This window comes from Heterodontus francisci, chromosome 33, assembly GCF_036365525.1.
Source record: "Heterodontus francisci isolate sHetFra1 chromosome 33, sHetFra1.hap1, whole genome shotgun sequence".
Lineage (NCBI taxonomy): Eukaryota > Metazoa > Chordata > Chondrichthyes > Heterodontiformes > Heterodontidae > Heterodontus > Heterodontus francisci.
Window position 1 is genome coordinate 45,849,278 of NC_090403.1, and position 20,279 is coordinate 45,869,556.

The 20,279-nt window shown below is 45.1% G+C and overlaps 1 protein-coding gene across 3 annotated transcripts in view; it reads right to left on the minus strand.

Annotated features, from left to right (window-relative positions):
* The window catches only part of LOC137348167 (collagen alpha-1(XVIII) chain-like), an 80,642-nt gene that overhangs the window by 39,254 nt on the left and 21,109 nt on the right, over nt 1-20,279 (minus strand). For all 3 annotated transcript variants that reach the window (XM_068013461.1, XM_068013460.1, XM_068013459.1), the window contains exons 4-11: nt 19,816-19,872; nt 15,999-16,110; nt 13,273-13,337; nt 11,691-11,744; nt 9,922-10,083; nt 6,227-6,295; nt 1,757-1,819; nt 78-113 (exon numbers count right to left, since the gene is read on the minus strand). In XM_068013461.1, coding sequence (XP_067869562.1) covers nt 78-113; nt 1,757-1,819; nt 6,227-6,295; nt 9,922-10,083; nt 11,691-11,744; nt 13,273-13,337; nt 15,999-16,110; nt 19,816-19,872 — 618 coding nt within the window. The remainder of the gene's footprint in view (nt 1-77; nt 114-1,756; nt 1,820-6,226; nt 6,296-9,921; nt 10,084-11,690; nt 11,745-13,272; nt 13,338-15,998; nt 16,111-19,815; nt 19,873-20,279) is intronic.

Consider the following 20,279-nt stretch of genomic DNA (forward strand, 5'->3'; position numbering starts at 1 on the left):
TGATGCTCAGCATCCTAATTTCCATTGTATAACTTTCCATTGAATGGTTTAAATCTCTGAATGAATCAGATACTGACCTTGGGCCCTGGATCCCCATTGTCTCCTTTTTGTCCCTACCAAAGTAACGTAAATGTGAGTTAACCAGCATAATATTAAACACAACAACATCTTATATTTACATAGCTCCTTTAACGTAATAAAATGTCCCAAGGTGCTCTACAGGAGTATTATAAAACAAAGTATGACACTGAGCTATAAAAGGAGATATTAGGTCAGATGACCAATACTTGGTCAAAGAGGTAGGTTTTAAGGAGTGTCTTGAAGGAGGAAAGTGAGGTGCAGAGGTGTAGGGAGGATGGATGAGAATTTTAAAATTAAGACATTTCTTGACCGGGAGCCAGTATAGGTCAGCGAGCACAGGGGTGATAGGGGAATGGGACTTGGTGCGAGTTAAGACACGGGCAGCAGGGTTTTGGATAACCTCAAGTTTACGGAGGGTAGACTGTGGGAGACCAGCCATGAGTGTGTTGGAATAGTCAAGTCTAGAGGTAACAAAGGCATGAATGAGGGTTTCAGCAGCAGATGAGCTGAGACAGGGGCAAAGTTGGGCGATGATATGGAGGTGCCTTTAATGCAGTAAAATGCCCCAAGGCTTTTCACAGGACTGTTCTTTAACAAAATCTGACACCAAGCTCCATAAGATGATATTAAGGCAGTTTTTATGGAGCGTCTTAATGGAAGAGAGAGAGTTAGAGAGGCAGAGAGGTTTAGAGCTGGAATTCCTGAGTTTGGGGCCTAGGCAACTGAAGGCACGGCTACCAATGGTGGAGCGATTAAGTGTAGTCTTAATTGTCAAAATCCTTTATACAATCTAGATAGAAACTGAGATAGGAGCTAAAGCTTGGCTGCACCCGACCCAAACCCGACGAGACCCGTCAACATGTTTGAGTCCAGCATTCGGGCTCGGGTCAGGTCGGGCTGGACAGTGCTGCCTGTGGGAATTCATGTGATCAACCTCACCCATGATTCTCTACAACTCCTCTGCAGGGAAACCTGCTGCCCGAACGGATGAACGATATTCGTGTCGGGTCGGGTCGGTCGGGCGTGAAAAAAATTAAAGGACTCGGGCCCGAGTCGGGTCCGGGTTGGTTATGGTCGGGTCGGGTTTCAATTTTATACCCGAGCAGGTCTTTAATAGCAGCCCTTTAACCGAAGGTAAATACAGCCAGTAATGTGCTCCTGAGTACATATCAGGCAATTCTGTGCTGAGAGAGCATTCCAATTGGCTTCAATGTCATGGACCATGGCGAGGAATATCCTGTAACAAAAACAAGAAATGCTGGATTCACTCAGCAGGTCTGGCAGCATCTGTGGAAAGAGAAGCAGAGTTAACGTTTCGGGTCAGTGACCCTTCTTCGGAATATCCTGTGCCTGGTCATCCTCCAGCGAATCCTGTGGGCAATGTACATGATGGCTGTTGCAGTTGAATAGTCTGTTTATTTTGGCTCTGTATAACTAATAGTGGTGATATCTAGAGATAATACCCATTGTGTTTGTATGTGCCTCTGCGTACCTATGTGTACCTACTTGTTTGAGTGTGCATGTGTGTGCCGGCACATTTGATGCTGATATTGTGCTGCATTGGAATCTGTGATTTGGTGAACGTTATTGACTTCTGCACTAACACACTAGGGAGGGAAAAGCACCGTTAAACATCAATGTCTAATCACTCAATGTTATATCATGTGATACTGACCAGAGGTCCTACTGGTCCACGGGGCCCTGGATTTCCTGTTAAACCAGTCTCACCTGGTAAGCCCTAGAACAGAGGAACAGAAAACAATTAAGACTGCCCAACACCATTCGACATAGCACCATGGCAGCTAGCAGACAGAGGAAAACTATATCTGGGCTGTATTTGAACTCAGCAGAAAAAGAAGAAAGGCTGGTATCTAATCCGACAGTGTGACCCAGTTAATATTGGTGCTACAATAGCAGAGAGAGGAATTTCAGACACATTAATCATCTGGAGATTAATGTGTCAGGTGTAATTCCAGGATCTTGAGCTTCAAAACAGGGTAGTTTAAGAATTTAAGAAGCTAATTGGATATAAGGACTGTCGCGTGGTGAATTACAATGGTACTAGTTATTGACTAAACCCAGTAGATGGCACTATCTAACGATGTAGATTCGGCTGTTACTGAGTGTGTTGTCTAAATTCCTGGAATTGAGTTCACTGCACGTCAGGTCAGGTCTGTCCATAGGTTTTTGTTGAGAAATTATTTAATTTCGTATAAAATCAGGGCTAAAAATGAAGTGTAATTAAAACTGTTAGTGGACAATATTACTTATAGTACTACCCCCTCCAATTTTCAGAGGCTGATTGTAATTTCTCTATTCCCACTCCAGCTGAGATCAGCCATCTCAGTACAGACTGGCAATTAAAGCAGCTTCTTGCTCTGTTTGAGCAGCATGTTGTAGTGAATGTATTTATCATAAGCAATCACTTTTAACGTAGTAAAACGCCGCACGGCACTTCACAGGGGCTTTATTAAAAAAAACTTGACCGAGCACATAAGGAGATAATAGGACAGGAAGTAGGTTTTAAGGAGCATCTTAAAGGACAAGAGAGGTAGAAAGGCAGAGAGGTTTAGGAGGGAGGTCAAGGGTCCAGAATGCAAGGACAAGGCAGCTAATGTTTTGGCTGCCTATGGTGGACCAATGAAAATCAGAGATGCGTAACAAGCCAGAATTGGAAGAGTGCAGGGATCTCAGAGGGTTGTAGGACTGGAGGAGATTACAGAGTAAGTGAGGGGCGAGGCCATGGAGAGAATTGAAAACAAGGTTGAGAATTTTAAACGAGAGGCATTGCGAGACTGGGGTCTGAATTTTTGCTTCAGGGGCAGGAAACAGGAGTCGCGATTATTTCCAGGTCCCGAAACTGCCCTGGGGGGAGAAACAGTCACTCTTTGGAATTTTGACCAGGGTTCACCATTAATTAACATGGGGCCAGGTTCCCTCCCCAATTAAGGACGATGGGAAGGGTCTTGAAGCTGAAGGACCAATCAGAGGCCTTGTAGCTTGAGAGGAGCAGCAGGCTGCAGTAAAGGGTAAGTAATTGAGAGGGGGCTTCAACATGGAGGCACCCTCTCACCAACACTTTAAAAAATTTAATTAACAAACAGAAAAAGCAGCCAGGCCACCACTGTGGGGAGGGGTTGGGGGTGCAGAGAAATCCCTCTAAAAGACAGCCTTTAACTGCATCCACACCCAGGTAGGCAGGGAGGACCTGTAGGCTTACCTGGAGCAATGGCCTTCTGACCTGCCACCGGGCGCCCGCTTCCAGGCAGTAAAACCGTCGCCCTGTCGCATCAGGAAACTGGAGGCCAACTGGAAAATCCCATTCGGCCTCCTTTACACCTGGTTACAAAGGCTCTTAATGAGCCTAATTGGCTAGCTGCCTCATGGGGTCGGATAATGCTGCCGGCTCCAAACCTGCCTCGGCAAAAATGGCCAGCACCGGGAACAGGGTTGGGAAACTGGCACACCTGCTGGCGCTGGTATTTTTGGGACAAAGAACAAAGAACAGTACAGCACAGGAACAGGCCATTCGGCCCTCCAAGCCTGCGCCAATCTTGATGCCTACCTAAACTAACACCTTCTGCACTTCCGGGGCCCATATCCCTCTATTCCCTTCCTATTCATGTATTTGTCAAGATGTCTCTTAAACGTCGCTATCGTATCTGCTTCCATCACCTCCCCCGGCAACAAGTTCCAGGCACTCACCACCCTCTGTGTAAAAAACTTGCCTCGCACATCCCCTCTAAACTTTGCCCCTCGCACCTTAAGCCTATGTCCCCTAGTAACTGACTCTTCCACCCTGGGAAAAAGCTTCTGACTATCCACTCTGTCCATGCCGCTCATAACTTTGTAAACCTCTATCATGTCGCCCCTCCACCTCCGTCGTTCCAGTGAAAACAATCCGAGTTTTTCCAACCTCTCCTCATAGCTAATGCCCTCCAGACCTGGCAACATCCTGGTAAACCTCCTCTGTACCCTTTCCAAAGCCTCCACGTCCTTCTGGTAGTGTGGCAACCAGAATTGCACGCAATATTCTAAGTGTGGCCTAACTAAGGTTCTGTACAGCTGCAACATGACTTGCCAATTTTTATACTCTATGCCCCGACCGATGAAGGCAAGCATGCCGTATGCCTTCTTGACAACCTTATCCACCTGCGTTGCCACTTTCAGTGACCTGTGGACCTGTACGCCCAGATCTCTCTGCCTGTCAATACTCCTAAGGGTTCTGCCATTTACTGTATACCTCCCACCTGCATTAGACCTTCCAAAATGCATTACCTCACATTTGTCCGGATTAAACTCCATCTGCCATTTCTCCGCCCAAGTCTCCAACCGATCTATATCCTGCTGTATCCTCTGACAATCCTCAACATTATCCGCAACTCCACCAACCTTTGTGTCGTCCTCAAACTTACTAATCAGACCAGCTACATTTTCCTCCAAATCATTTATATATACTACAAACAGCAAAGATCCCAGCACTGATCCCTGCGGAACACCACTAGTCACATCCCTCCATTCAGAAAAACACCCATCCACTGCTACCCTCTGTCTTCTATGACTGAGCCAGTTCTGTATCCATCTTGCCAGCTCACCTCTGATCCCGTGTGACTTCACCTTTTGTACCAGTCTGCCATGCGGGACCTTGTCAAAGGCTTTACTAAAGTCCATATAGATAACATCCACTGCCCTTCCTTCATCAATAATCTTCGTCACTGCCGCCTCCATTAATTCAGCCCTCTGAGTCAATGTAGATCGATGAGCACAGGGGTGATGAGTGAATGGGAGTTGGTGTGAGTCAGAATACCAGCAGTACGAGTTTTGGATGAGCTCAAATTTGTGGAAGATAGGAGACCAGTCAGGGGAGCATAGGAAGAGTCAAGTTTAAAGGATACAAAGGCATGGATTATGGATTTGAGCGGCAGATGAGCTGAGGCAGGGCAGGATCATGCAATGTGATGGAGGTGGAAGTAGGTGCCTTTAGGGATAACGCTGATATATGGTTGAAAGCTCATCTCTGGGTCAAATAGGATGCCAAGATTGCAAACAGTTCAGCTTCAAACAGTGACCAAAGACAGGGATGGTGTATCACTTCCATTTATATAACACTTTTTGTAACCTCAGGATGTCCCAAAGCGATTTGCAGCCAATTAATTATATTGGAAGTGTAGTCACTGTTGTAACATGGGAAACGCTGCAGCCAATTGGCACACAGCAAGCTCCCGCAAGCAGCAGTGTGATAATGACCAGATCATCTGGTTTGGTGACGTTGGTTGAGGGATAAATATTGGTCAGGACACCGGAGAGAACTCCCCTGCTCTTCTTCGAATAGTGCCATGGGATCTTTTACATCTACCTGAGAGGACAGTCGGGGCCTCAGTTTAACGTCTCATCCGACAGACAGCACCTCCGACTTTGCAGCTGTCCCGCAGTACTGCACTGGGAGTGTCAGACGAGATGATGTGTTCAGGTCTCTGGAGTGGGACTTGAACCCACAACCCTATGACTCAGGGGCAAGAATGTCACCAACTGAGCCACAGGCTGACATAAGGATGACCCACTGTACCATCCAACCGTCCTGAGGGTTAAGTATCCAATAATTGAGCTTGGTGACATGAGAAGTTTCCCATTTAATTCCTCCTGCAGGTTTAAATGTCACCTTAAAGCAAATTGGTAACACCCCAGCCTATGAGTCAGAAAGTTGTGGGGTCAAACGTCCCCAAACCTGTCCCAGGACCTAAGCGCTAGAATCTTGCTGATACTTCAGAGCTGTAGTGGGGGAGGGCTTTGGATGAAATAGTAGGCCACAGCCCTGCCTGTCCAGCGATAGTTATGGATCCCAAGGATCTAGTGATTGTCAAGGCACAATGTATACAAAGTGTAGAGGAATTCTCCTGGTGCTGTGGCCAACATTCATTCCTCCATCAACACCACCAAAAACAGACTAACTGCACAATCAACTTACTCCTGTTTGTAGGACTATACTGTGCACAAAATGGCCACTTTTGCTGACATCACAGTTCAAAAATAACTCGTGAGAAGAGCTTTGGAACTTCCTGAGAGACCTGATAATGAGTTATATTAATGCAAGTTCTTTTGTTATACAAACAAACAGATTTTAAGGGTTATTAAGCCAAACTCTTACTCTTGGGCCTGGAGGTCCATTTAAACCAGGTTTACCAGGTTTGCCAGGGGCTCCAGAAACTTCTTCACTCTGAAAAAGAAAAATGGATATTATTGTATATCTAAGAAAACAAAAAATGATTCCTAGCTCTTCCTGTTCTTTCCCACAGCAGAAATCGACAAATAAAGCAAATGTTGTTACACTCCAGGAGAAGAACTTGGTAACATCAGCCCTATAGTCCCTTTAGGAAGTGCCATTCTTTAGTTATATGTGACTTCTAATCTCGAAAATAATTTCATTTTAGCTGGAGACTTTTCTGAAATTACTGAAAATTTGTATTTTAGAAATAATTGAATTGTTTTATTTCTCACACAACTTGTGAGATCACAAGAAATGTTCAGAAATAATAAACTGGGACACTTCGGAGTAAAAATTTGTCTCAGGGAATGATGCAAAATGGGCGATATCAGAGAGACTGTCCATTATCCTCAGTCAGATATTCAGTTCCATTGTCGTCAACTGCATATAAGTGGAGGCTGATCCAATGTTGCTCGTTTGCACCACTGCACAAGACAAATTTATCTCCCTTTATTTGTCTCTCCCAAAAGTTGTGAGCAACACTGGTAGTCACAGATAACTTTTAGTTTTACTTCTGCCTCTATTTCAAACTTTATTTTAATTTTAATTGTAAACTACATAACACGTTTAGCCCTAATTTTATTACAATAATGGCATGGTGCCCGCTGCGTTACAGCACCGTCTCCGAGCCTTCTGTGTTACAACACTGGCTCCGAGCCTTCTGTGTTACAGCACTGACTCCGTGCCTTCTGTGTTACAGCACTGGCTCCGTGCCTCCTGTGTTATAGCACTGGCTCCGAGCCTTCTGTGTTACAGCACTGGCTCCGTGCCTCCTGCGTTACAGCACTGGCTCCGAGCCTTCTGTGTAACAGCACTGGCTCCGTGCCTTCTGTGTTACAGCACTGGCTCCGTGCCTCCTGTGTTATAGCACTGACTCCGTGCCTTCTGTGTTACAGCACTGGCTCCGTGCCTCCTGTGTTATAGCACTGGCTCCGAGCCTTCTGTGTTACAGCACTGGCTCCGTGCCTCCTGCGTTACAGCACTGGCTCCGAGCCTTCTGTGTAACAGCACTGGCTCCGTGCCTTCTGCGTTACAGCACTGGCTCCGTGCCTCCTGTGTTACAGCACTGGCTCCGTGCCTCCTGTGTTACAGCACTGGCTCCGTGCCTCCTGTGTTACAGCACTGACTCCGTGCCTTCTGTGTTACAGCACTGGCTCCGTGCCTCCTGTGTTACAGCACTGGCTCCGTGCCTTCTGTGTTACAGCACTGGCTCCGTGCCTCCTGTGTTACAGCACTGACTCCGTGCCTTCTGTGTTACAGCACTGGCTCCGTGCCTCCTGTGTTATAGCACTGGCTCCGAGCCTTCAGCGTTACAGCACTGGCTCCGAGCCTTCTGTGTTACAGCACTGGTTCCGAGCCTTCTGCGTTACAGCACTGGCTCCGTGCCTCCTGTGTTACAGCACTGGCTCCGAGCCTTCTGTGTTACAGCACTGGCTCCGAGCCTCCTGTGTTACAGCACTGGCTCCGAGCCTTCTGTGTTACAGCACTGGCTCCGTGCCTTCTGTGTTATAGCACTGGCTCCGTGCCTTCTGTGTTATAGCACTGGCTCCGAGCCTTCTGTGTTACAGCACTGGCTCCGAGCCTTCTGTGTTACAGCACTGGCTCCGTGCCTTCTGTGTTACAGCACTGGCTCCGAGCCTCCTGTGTTACAGCACTGGCTCCGTGCCTTCTGTGTTATAGCACATGCTCCGAGCCTTCTGTGTTACAGCACTGGCTCCGTGCCTTCTGTGTTATAGCACTGGCTCCGTGCCTTCTGTGTTACAGCACTGGCTCCGAGCCTCCTGTGTTACAGCACTGGCTCCGTGCCTTCTGTGTTATAGCACATGCTCCGAGCCTTCTGTGTTACAGCACTGGCTCCGTGCCTTCTGTGTTACAGCACTGGCTCCGAGCCTCCTGTGTTACAGCACTGGCTCCGTGCCTTCTGCGTTACAGCACTGGCTCCGTGCCTTCTGCGTTACAGCACTGGCTCCATGCCTTCTGCGTTACAGCACTGGCTCCGAGCCTTCTGTGTTACAGCACTGGCTCCGTGCCTTCTGCGTTACAGCACTGGCTCCATGCCTTCTGCGTTACAGCACTGGCTCCGAGCCTTCTGTGTTACAGCACTGGCTCCATGCCTCCTGTGTTATAGCACTGGCTCCGAGCCTTCTGTGTTACAGCACTGGCTCCGTGCCTTCTGCGTTACAGCACCGGCTCCGTGCCTTCTGCGTTACAGCACCGGCTCCGTGTCTTCTGCGTTACAGCACTGACTCCGTGCCTCCTGTGTTACAGCACCATCTCCGTGCCTTCTGCGTTACAGCACTGACTCCGTGCCTCCTGTGTTACAGCACCACATCCGTGCCTCCTGTGTTACAGCACCATCTCCGTGCCTTCTGCGTTACAGCACTGACTCCGTGCCTCCTGTGTTACAGCACCATCTCCGTGCCTTCTGTGTTACAGCACTGACTCCGTGCCTTCTGCGTTACAGCACCGTCTCCGTGCCTTCTGCGTTACAGCACTGACTCCGTGCCTCCTGTGTTACAGCACCACATCCGTGCCTCCTGTGTTACAGCACTGGCTCCGTGCCTCCTGTGTTACAACACTGGCTCCATCCATCCTGCGTTACAGCACTGGCTCCGTGCCTTCTGTGTTACAGCACTGGCTCCGTGCCTCCTGTGTTACAACACTGGCTCCATCCATCCTGTGTTACAGCACTGGCTCCGTGCCTCCTGTGTTACAACACTGGCTCCGAGCCTTCTGTGTTACAGCACTGACTCCGTGCCTTCTGCGTTACAGCACCGTCTCCGTGCCTTCTGCGTTACAGCACTGACTCCGTGCCTCCTGTGTTACAGCACCACATCCGTGCCTCCTGTGTTACAGCACTGGCTCCGTGCCTCCTGTGTTACAACACTGGCTCCATCCATCCTGCGTTACAGCACTGGCTCCGTGCCTTCTGTGTTACAGCACTGGCTCCGTGCCTCCTGTGTTACAACACTGGCTCCATCCATCCTGTGTTACAGCACTGGCTCCGTGCCTCCTGTGTTACAGCACTGGCTCCGTGCCTCCTGTGTTACAGCACTGGCTCCGCGCCTGCTGCGTTACAGCACTGGCTCCGTGCCTTCTGTGTTACAGCACTGGCTCCGCGCCTGCTGCGTTACAGCACTGGCTCCGTGCCTCCTGCGTTACAGCACTGGCTCCGTGCCTCCTGCGTTACAGCACTGGCTCCATCCATCCTGCGTTACAGCACTGGCTCCGTGCCTCCTGCGTTACAGCACTGGCTCCGCGCCTCCTGCGTTACAGCACTGGCTCCGCGCCTGCTGCGTTACAGCACTGGCTCCGCGCCTGCTGCGTTACAGCACTGGCTCCATGCCTGCTGTGTTACAGCACTGATTCTGTGCCTCTATCCCACACCTAATTCACATGCGCTTGGTGAAATACTTGGTGTAAACGTAGGGATCTTTCCCATTCCCCATAGCCCACATGCTTCATAAAAATGTACCCTAAAAATAGGTTTAAACTAAATGAAAGTTATAAACAACACATCAAATGCAAATGTAACAAACCCATGTCTCCACATTCATGTAAATATAAAAGGAACTCACCTCAGTTCCAAACCAGCCTGTTCCTCTTTTAGACCCTGGTGCTCCCGGTAGTCCCGGTGGCCCTGGTGGCCCCGGTGGTCCCCCTGGGCCAGGTGGACCTGCTTGACCTGGTCGACCGTTTTCTCCAAGTAGACCAGGACTGCCTGGACGCCCAGTATCTCCCTGCCAGAAAAATATATCAATTCAATGAAAGAAGAGCCCACCTTGATGATATTTATGTGTCCAAATCCCAGAGACCTGTGGAATGCTACAGATCTGGTGAAGCTACTAATCTGAGTGCTGTAAGATACAGTTAGCAGCCCCCAGGTCAACCTTAAGCTGAGTTGCGGTAACAACCGATCTCTGCGCGGATATACTTAGATACACAGGAACAGCTCTACTGCCCACCACGGGGACAATAGGAGATAAAACAGGAGACATCAAATGACCTAGGCATTTTTAAAATCCTGGATTCATACTGGATTGGAGTTATACTGTACCCAGTGCAAATTCAAACCAGGACTCTGACTATTTTGTTTTAGAACAATTGGACGCCAGATCAGTGTCTCACATTTGGATTATACTGCCACTTCACGTTAACATGCATACCTGAAACTGCTTAGCATTGACCGGAAAGTATCAGTAATAATTATATGACTATATATGTCTTCTACAATGGCTTAAAGAAGAATTTGTTCAAACCTGGCTCAATTTGATCTGAATTTGTACCCCCAGTCCAGTTAAAGGCACTGAAACCAAGGTAGTACCAACTTACAAAAATTTGTAAAATTCCAATTCAGCAGCATCAGCCATGTAGATATGGTAACATAGTGATTAAGTTACTGGACTGGCAATCCAGAGGTTTGGACCTCTGGACCATGATGCAGAGACATGAGTTCAAGTCCCACCATGGCAGCTGGGGGAATTTAAATTCAATTAAATAAAACTGGATTAAAAAGCTAGTATCAGTTTAGGTGATCGACCATGAAATGACTGGATTATTGTAAAAACACCATCTGGTTCACAAACGTCCTTTAGGGAAGGAAATCTGCCGTCCTTACCCAGTCTGGCCTACGTGTGATTCCAGTTCCACAGCAATGTGGTTGACTCTTAACTGCCCTCTGAAGTGGCCTAGCAAGCCACTCAGCTGTATTCAAGAAGGCTGCTCACCACCACCTTCTCAAGGGCAATTCGGGGTGGTCAATAAATGCTGGTCCACATCCCATGAGTGCATAAAAAAAGACCCATGGTCCCCAAAGAACCATTGCAATTCCAGACAGTGCAGGAAGACAATGGCAATCAGGCAATCCCTTCCATTGACCTGTGTAGCTCCATGTTGCTTAGCCCCTTTCAACATTTCTTTCAGTTGTTCTGTTCACTTCAGTCATCAGCTTTTCCAGGACTAATGCAAGTCAACCTTTTTCACTTTATCCCTACAAGATGAGCATTCCAAAAGTGAAAGCGACTCTTATTTAAACAAAACCCTATGCACAGATCATCAAATATTGGCTATCATCAGTTCAGTAGAAATCCACAAAGTGCATTGTCAATTGCTACAGAATTTTGCAGAATTCAAATGGCAGGATTAATGTGATTCTGGAATAAGAAAAACCTGACCAATCAGTGCCTCCTGTTAATCACAACTTTAAAATGGCCGAATCTTGAACAAAACTACATAGTGGGAAGAACCGTCATCGACATTTTACCCTGAATACAAGACACTGACAGTTACCACTGACTGATTTTCCAGTTCTGATTGATGAAAATTCTGCCATAAATCATTTCCATACCTTTGGCCCTGGAGGTCCAGGGGACACAGGACAGATACATGGACCAACTTCATCCTGGAAAGCAATAACAATTGATTGGTGTTTGGAATTTGGAATTTTTCACTTTACTTTGTCTCACAGAAAGAAATATAGAACTCAATGGCAGTGAATATCAACCAATAACTCTGTTGGTTATCTCTGACTACACCAATATTAATCACCTTTATAATGGTAATAGTTAAATGGACATTATCTTCATGAATAAATGGCCCAGATTTTGCTGTGGTAATGATGGTGAAACTGTTAGCATTCGCCATCATTACTCCACTGAGACTGACAGCAACTTCGGGAGTCCGCACTTGCCCAGAATAAAGCAGAAATCCAGAAGTTACTGTCAGTGATTCTATACTCCACCAGAGTGTTCGCTGTCGCGATTCCCCCAGACTGCAATCAATGGAAATCAACTGAATAGTTAACAACTTGCACTCTTATGTTGATAAAGTTACACCTTGTTGAATGAAGTGTAACTTTTTTTTTTAACAGCATACTAACTTCATACTTACTGCTGAACACCCTCACTGGCCCTGAAATGCTAGTTTTGTATTTGTGGAATGTCAAATTTTTCCATTGTGATAAAAAAAAATTCCACATTTTACAAAAAAAAGTTGTTTGTTTATCTTTATTTTAGCTTCTATCATAATCTAATCAGAATCAATTATTTTGCTATCTGAAAATGTAAATTAAAATATTAAGCCCTTGTAATTTCCTGATTGGCTGTCTGTGACTACTTAAATGGGATTGGCTACTTACCTGCTTGCTCTCATCACTGTGCTGCATGCTAAGACATCCATTTGCCTTGGCACCAGATTTAAACTGATGTTGGGGAAGGAGATGTCTGCGCCATTGAGGTTGCTTGATCTTTCTGGGAGCTTTCTTCAAGGGCAGTGCCCTTGCTTTGCTGCTGACTGCAAAATCTGGGCCAATGTAGCAATCCTGAGCTCAGAAGGCAAATGTACTGCCCACCATGATACTCAGCCATACAGAGCGGGAAGATGTTGAGTTGGCAAACTTTAGCCGGGCAGCAGGTGTGGCACTGGAAATGGACATGGTGGCCACGGCTGGGGATGGGGGAATGAATACAACCACAGCGATGGCTATTCACCTTTGAGCCAATGCTCCTGTATAGCAGTGATACACTGGCTCATGTATCTGAATGTGGTGAGCTTGAGCTCAGTAGCAGTCTATAGAGTTTGATTCACTTTCCTCTGTTGGTGAGATCCATTCCTGCTCACGAAGGCAGCCTGGCGAAATAAAATGAGTTGTCCCAACTCAAAGGTATCAAAAAAGCCTGGCAAGTTCCAACTTGGACCATTGCTTCTACCAGTTGGACACTGAACAACATTATCCACAATCTCTTCTGGAGCAGGATTAATGGTGGCAAAAGACCTATGGCTGAAAGGAAATGAGAGAATTTGGAGGGAAAAAATAAGTCTCTACCCAGTAGCAGGTTAACCTGCTTGTCGGTTGACCTTTTAAAATTAATGATCTGAGGGGGTCCTTTGCCACTGTTGAACATTCTATACAATTCTCTACTTCAATTCACCTTGTCTCCTTTTGACAATGGCGACTTCTCTCCATCCTCAGATTTGATGTGCATGCCTTCGTCATCTAGCAACAAATAAATCATTTTGGCATAAGTTTTGTTCACGGTTATCAATCAATAATTTTGTAGACAATCCACTTGTCTCTATTTTACAAACACTCTGTGTTTATCTCACTGTCATATTTCTAAAGCAACAACGAATGTAACATAAAAGCAAACTACTGCAGATGCTGGAAATCTGAAATAAAACCAAAAAGTGCTGGAAATACTCAGCAGGTCTGGCAGCATCGGTGGAGAGAGAAGCAGAGTTAACGTTTCAGGTCAGTGGCCTCTCATCAGAACTGAATGTAACATACCTTTTTTTAATTATTCGTTCACAGGATGTGGGTGTTGTTGGCATTTATTGCCCATCTCGGGGTTGCCAGAAATGGTGGCAGTAGGTCTTCTTTTTGAGTCACTACAGTCTGTGTGGTAAAGGTGCTCCCACAATGTTGTTCGGTAGCGATCGTAGCACTTTGATACAACAGAGTGCTTGCGAGACATTTCACACAGCACTTAAGTGTTAACATTGCTGGTGTGGAACTGGAATCATAGATGCCCAGTCCAGCTAAGGATAGCAGGTATCCTTCTCTAAAGAATCTAATAACTTCACGGAGAGGTTTAGGGATGGAATTCCAGAGCTCAGGGTCCAGACGACCAAAGGTACAACTACCAATGGTGGAGCGATGATAATTGGGGATGCACAAGAGGGTCAGAATTGGAGGAGTGAAGGGATCTCGGAGGATTGTAGGGGCTGAAGGAGGTTACGGAGATAGGGAGGTGGGAGGGGCGAGGCCATGGAGGAATTTGGAAACGAGGATGAGAATTTTAAAATCAAAGTGTTACAGGATCGGAAGCCAGTGTCAGTCAGCAAGCACAGGAGTGAAGGGTGATTGGGACTTGGTGTGAGTTGCAGCAGCAGAGATTTAGTCAAGCTGAAATTTACAGAGGGTGCAAGGTGGGAAGTAAGCCAGAAGTGTATTGGAATAGCCAAATCTAGAGATAACAAAGGCATGGATGAGTGTTTCAGCAGCAGATGACCTGAGGTAGGGATGGAGATGGCCGATGTTATGGAGGTGGAAGTAGATAGTCTGGGTGTTGGAGAGTCTATGGGGTTGGAAGCTCAGCTCAGGGTCAAATAGCACACCAAAGTTCAATGTCAGACAGTGGCCAGGGAGAAGGATGGCTAGGGAACAACGTTTGTGGCAGTGACTAATTATGATGGCTTCGGTCTTCCCAATATTTAATTGGAGCAAATTTATGCTCATCCAATGCTGGATGTCACTCAAGCAGCGTGGCAAATCAGAGGGGCCGAGGGAGATGGTGATGAAGTCAAGCTGGGTTCCACCAGCGTATATGTGGAACCTGACATTGTATTTTCAGCCGATGTCACAAAGGAAGACATGCGATACCTCCAAACCCCTCAATGTGCTTAATAGCAAATAATTTATGTTTGAAGTGCAGTCACTATTTTTAAGTGGGTGGTTTTGACTGGCATTTTGTGTGCAGGAAATTACCACAAACGTTAATGAGATAAATGACCAATTATCACCAGTTGATGGTTGAGATGAGAATGTTGAGCAGGGCACCCGAAGAACTCTCTGTTGTGGATACTTCCTGTGTGTACGAATTTTTTGTTGTGTGCACCTGCTATGTACAGGAATTTCCTATTGTGTATGTTTCTGATGAGTAAGATGGACCGATGCCTGGTGTTTGTACTCTCTGCTGCAAGACTTCCAGCTTGCTTACAGCCAAGGTGACTGGACCTAAAAAGCAGCAGAAAACACCTTTTTGCAAACTTACTGAAGCACAAGCTAGTTACATTGGGGTCTACAGTCCTGCCCTGATCTTGAGACAACTTCAGCTCGTTCAAAGGAGCAGTATCTCAAATAGAATAAGTTGGCCTGTTTAACGCTGCTTCCTGTTTAAATGCAAGAGATTAGGATGGGTGATTCTTAAAGATAAACTGATATACATGAAATAAAGAAAGACTTGCATTTATATAGCGCCTTTCAAGACCACCAGACGTATCAAAGTTCTTTACAGCCAATGAAGTGCTTTTGACGTGTAGTCACTGTTGTAATGTAGAAAACGCAGCAACCAATTTGCACACAGCAAGCTTCCACAAACAACAATGTGATAATCTGTTTCTGTGATGTTTATTGAGGGATAAATATTGGCCAAGACACCAGGGAGAACTCCCCTGCTCTTCTTCCAAATAGTGCCATGGGATCTTTTACATTCAACCAAGCAAACAGATGGGGCCTTGGTTTAATATCTCATCTGAAAGATGACACCTCTGACAGTGCAACACTGGAGTGTCAACCTTGATTTTTGTGCTCAAGCCCCAGATGGTACTTGAACCTACAATCTTCTGATTCAGAGGCAAGAATGCTACCAACTGAGTCATAGCTGACACTAGGAATGGTAAGCTATGTGAGTCCCAGCAGGGAATGTCATCCTCATGGAGGCTTCCTATCCCCTACCACTAATGGGCCCCATGCTCACTATCACCTTGATGGTAAGCTCCTCTCGGTTAAGGCACCACAGTCTCCTCTGGTTCAGTACATTTCTTCTCTCCTGCTACCATTACTGTTGTTTGTGGCTACAGCCTTGATCTCACATGAGACGTCATTCATGTGGGTACCACCAGTGGTTCTGATACATTATAGGGATTCTGTGTTCACCTGTTCCAGTATCTAAAGTGTCCACCTTTGTGGGCAGGCTTGTGATAGCCTCCTCCCCAGAGCCTGGCATGGATTTCTGATCGGAAGTCGCTTCTGACGGATGGAAGGGTTTCTATAAAAGAAAGTAAATCCTTTAGGTACATGAAGCAGCAATAGGGACTTCAACATACAACTGAGGCGTGGTTAAATGGCAAATGAAAATTGCTTACACAACAGCACGCATTGCACTTCAATAGTTTCTTGCACGTGATGTGATTTTAGATGTTTCTGAGTGATGTAATCAGGAGTTATATGAATGCATGTCTGTCTACCACCCACTAATCTCAGCCTCCTGGGTCATGTGCATGACTACATGTTGTAACTGAGCAACAATTGCAATACAAATTGCAAACATTATTGACCCACCAAGCTTTGTTTCTTGCACAGACCACTTCCAATTTGCCTTAACAGGATCTTATCCTATTCATTTAATCTCCTAATGAAATTTCACACCTACGGAGTGAGATGATGAGTATCGACTGATGTATTTTTGCGTCACGTAGCATTCTCGGTATTTGAGAATTATTGTATCTTACAGTATAGAGAGAGGCCATTCAATCCTTCATGCTTGCTCCCATTTTCCTCAAAGATGTTAATTACATTTGTCAGACATGACTTGTTTTTAACAAATCCATGCAGCTGGCCTTCATTAATGCATGTCTTTCGAAGTGCATATTTACTTTATTCCATATTTATGGCCTTTAGAAGCCTACCCTAAACAATATTACATTGACTGTTCTACAGTTACCTAGTTGACCCTTTTCTCCCTTTTTGAACGGAGGTATTGGCAACCCTGTAATCCTCTTTATAATGCTGGTGAAATCTCCCTTACCCCTCAGAGGGTTAATAGTTCCAGTTAAGAATACCAATTTGTGACAGAAAATCCACAGCATAATAAAACGATAATGGAGAAGGGGTGTGTATCCTCCCTCAGAGCTCAAATTGTCTGAATTTCTATCTGGATTGTTTTATGACATCTGAACCTGAAAGTGTAGCTTCTCTTGAGAAATAAATCTTAATTAGAAGCTTTGTGATAAGAGATCTTGTCACGAATTTACAAATGGGAGATTTAGTTTCGTCAGTGTAAATGGTAATTTATTAAACCTTCTGTTGGGAATAAGGTGGGGGAAGGGCAGCCATGTTGCTGTTGACTACAGTAATTTGCCAGTCAACCTTGTTCACATTAATAACCGAGAGCAAACAGGCATAATTACAAAGGTTGCAATGTAATCAGACACAGATAACTTATCAATGGTTCAAAACAGCAGAACAATCTGAGGCATTTAGAAAGCCAAAGCAGTAGACACCCTCAAACTCCTGAAGAAATTGTCGATTACTAGCGGCTCAGTGGATAAATAAACTGCCCGTAAGGAACAAAGTTATACAGAACAGTAAGGTTTCAGTTCGAAGGCTGGTCTGGCAGTGGGGTTGCTACAACTGGCTGTGGTGCCCTAGTTGCAAGTAGAAAAATAGCTCTGTGTTCCTTGCTCCTGATTGCTCTTGTATAATGTGTATGCAAGCCAGGAGAGTAGGATTAGGCTCAGCTATGATTTCCCCCTCTTGATCAAACAGTTGAAGTTGGAGCTCATACATGACGAAAGGCCATATGGATGACATTGGAGAACCATAGGACTATACTTCAGCAGGAGTGACTACCTTCAATAGAGCAATGAAGAGGCTGCAAGAGTGGAATTGTAGGAGAAGAAAATAAATGGTATCTAGACATTAAGCATAGCTCCGTATATCTGTAATGACCTTGTTCCGAGTTCCAAGCCTACAATTAAAGTCAAAGAGAAATTTAATTATTTCTCACAGATACAAATTATGCAAACTAGGAGGCACTGTGGAAATCTAAAAATCTCAGTGATATCACTTCAGAGCCCATCTGCTCAGCTCTGGCCTGGGGGGCTGGTGGGTGAGAGGGTACAGGGGAGAGGGTGTTCCCTTTGGTCTCTGAGTCAGTGCATTGCCAACCCAGTGGAAAGCTTTCCGCTGATCACTTTGACAGGCAAACTTGTAAAAACAGTTAACAAAAAAGATCTGCCATTGCGTAAAAAATGGTGATGACAAGGAATTCTTCCTGCTGCTAAAACACAGCAATTCCTCCCAGCTTATGAATATTTCAGTAAATTAATCATCCAACTGATCTGATCCAACACCTTGGAACTATGTACCGAGTATGCTGTGATTATCTGCCCTCCATAACTTTATGGCAGATTATAAAGAAAGCAGTGTTGAACTGCACAGCTGCATAAAGTGAACTTCTTGGCCTGAATTCCATTAGCACCCAAGTGTGAAAACAGATAGTAAAATCATAATTGGCTGGCTTGTATGCCTCTTTTATATTACCATAGCTTTCATATCTGAATGATCTCTATATATTCTCCGAGTAGTCCTTATAATTCTCACTCTTTTATGTTACTGAACCAGGTGCTTCCTCATTCAGGTTTCATGGACAGCAAATTCTGCTTCTAGCCTTTAGTGATCCTTTTAATTTACCAGATCACAAGATAAATACACATTTTGATCCACCTCCAGCTGTCCATCCTGGGGTCTTCCTAACCTGGCATCCAATTGTTTCATAAATGATTTAGCTTTTTTGCCTTCACTGTTCGACCCATTCCACATTCAATAAGTGATCAACATAGGAACTAAAGTCCTCAATTTGCCTTTTACTAGTTTGAACCTCTGTCCCTTGTCCCATTTCACAGTCTAATTTGAAGTGTTGATCTGGTTTTACATTTCTAAACAGTCAATTATTTTATATTCTGGTATCTGGTAAGGTATCCACTGCCATGTTATCTAAAGATGCAAGAAGTCCAATCTTTCCTTTGTCACTGTAGATTGGATTTGTGTCACTGTTCTGCACTGCTTCTAATGTTTGAATGTCTCCCTTATGTCAAAGTGGCCAGAACTAGACTCAGTAGTCAGTTCTGGCTAGACAGCTGCACAATTTGAGCATGGCTTCTTCTTATGTTCTCCTGTTTTGATTATATAGTTTGACACTCTATTTCCTTTGTTGACTGTTGCTCAACAGTGATTGGAAATACTAAATGCTGAGTATACTAAAATGCCTAACTTGCTTTCAGCTTCATCCTTTGTTATTCTGACACCATTCATCCTGCACTCAGAATCCATTATTTTTCTTCCTATATGCAATGCTTTACAGATATCCACATTTACAGACATCTGCCATTTTTCCACCCATTTTGTCCAATTTATTTTGTAGTTCCTGAGCTACCTCCTCATAATAAACTCGCCCCTCATAGTCTGATATAATCTACAAACTTTGCTAATTAGTGTTGAGTTTCTGAATGCAAGTCTCTGATGTAAATTCCAAATATCAATGGTTCCAACAGCGATCCACACACAGTGCTGCCCTCAAAATACTCCTGTCAGATCTATCCTTGAATCAATTTCTTGCTCATTCCCAAGATTTACCCGAATGACCTGCCACTTTGATCTTAACTGGTAGCCGTTTCTGCTGAGCTTTGCCTTTTAAAAGTACATTACATTGCTGGAGTTTCCATTGTTTATTAGGGTGTCAGTTCCTCAAAGATGGCAAGCGGGTTGATTTGCTAGAATCTTCCTTTTCTAGATCAATATGTTGGCTGCTATTTTATTCAAGCTGTGTTTACATTAAAATTACAGGAGCTTTCATTCAGATCCTATCAAGCAACGTCCAAGAACTATAATCAACTGAAAAAGGTTGAACAACACCCCACTGTAAAACAAGGCTTTCAAAATATGTCGATTACATTACGTATTCTCCACTTACCGGTTGCAATGTAGTAACCTGAATGTTGGGCTCCGTGACCTCGAGCACACCAGAAAACTATGGTAGGAAAAGACACCAATTAGTCAAATACTAAAAAGATACACTGTTTGTAGATTTCCCTACGGCACATGTCTCAACAAAGGATTCTTAATCTGGTGACAATAAATCCGTTCATGACTCCAACCCAAATGTTTATTATAACAATACGCTTTATTTACATCGACTGATAACAGTATTATGTCTTATATAAATGTTCTACAGTGTTACACTAAATGCCAAGATGATGTGAAAAAAATACAAGCTGGTTCCCGGGCCCAGAGTGGTCAATTTCAGCTGCCTGCGCAGTTGTGCCTTGTCACGTTTGGTGATGAGTTGCCTCATGCGAGTTGAGCACAGGAAACGATAGGAAGAAAGCTCCAATACAGACGAAAGCAAGCTGCTTTATAGTTTGTTTGTAGTAAGGT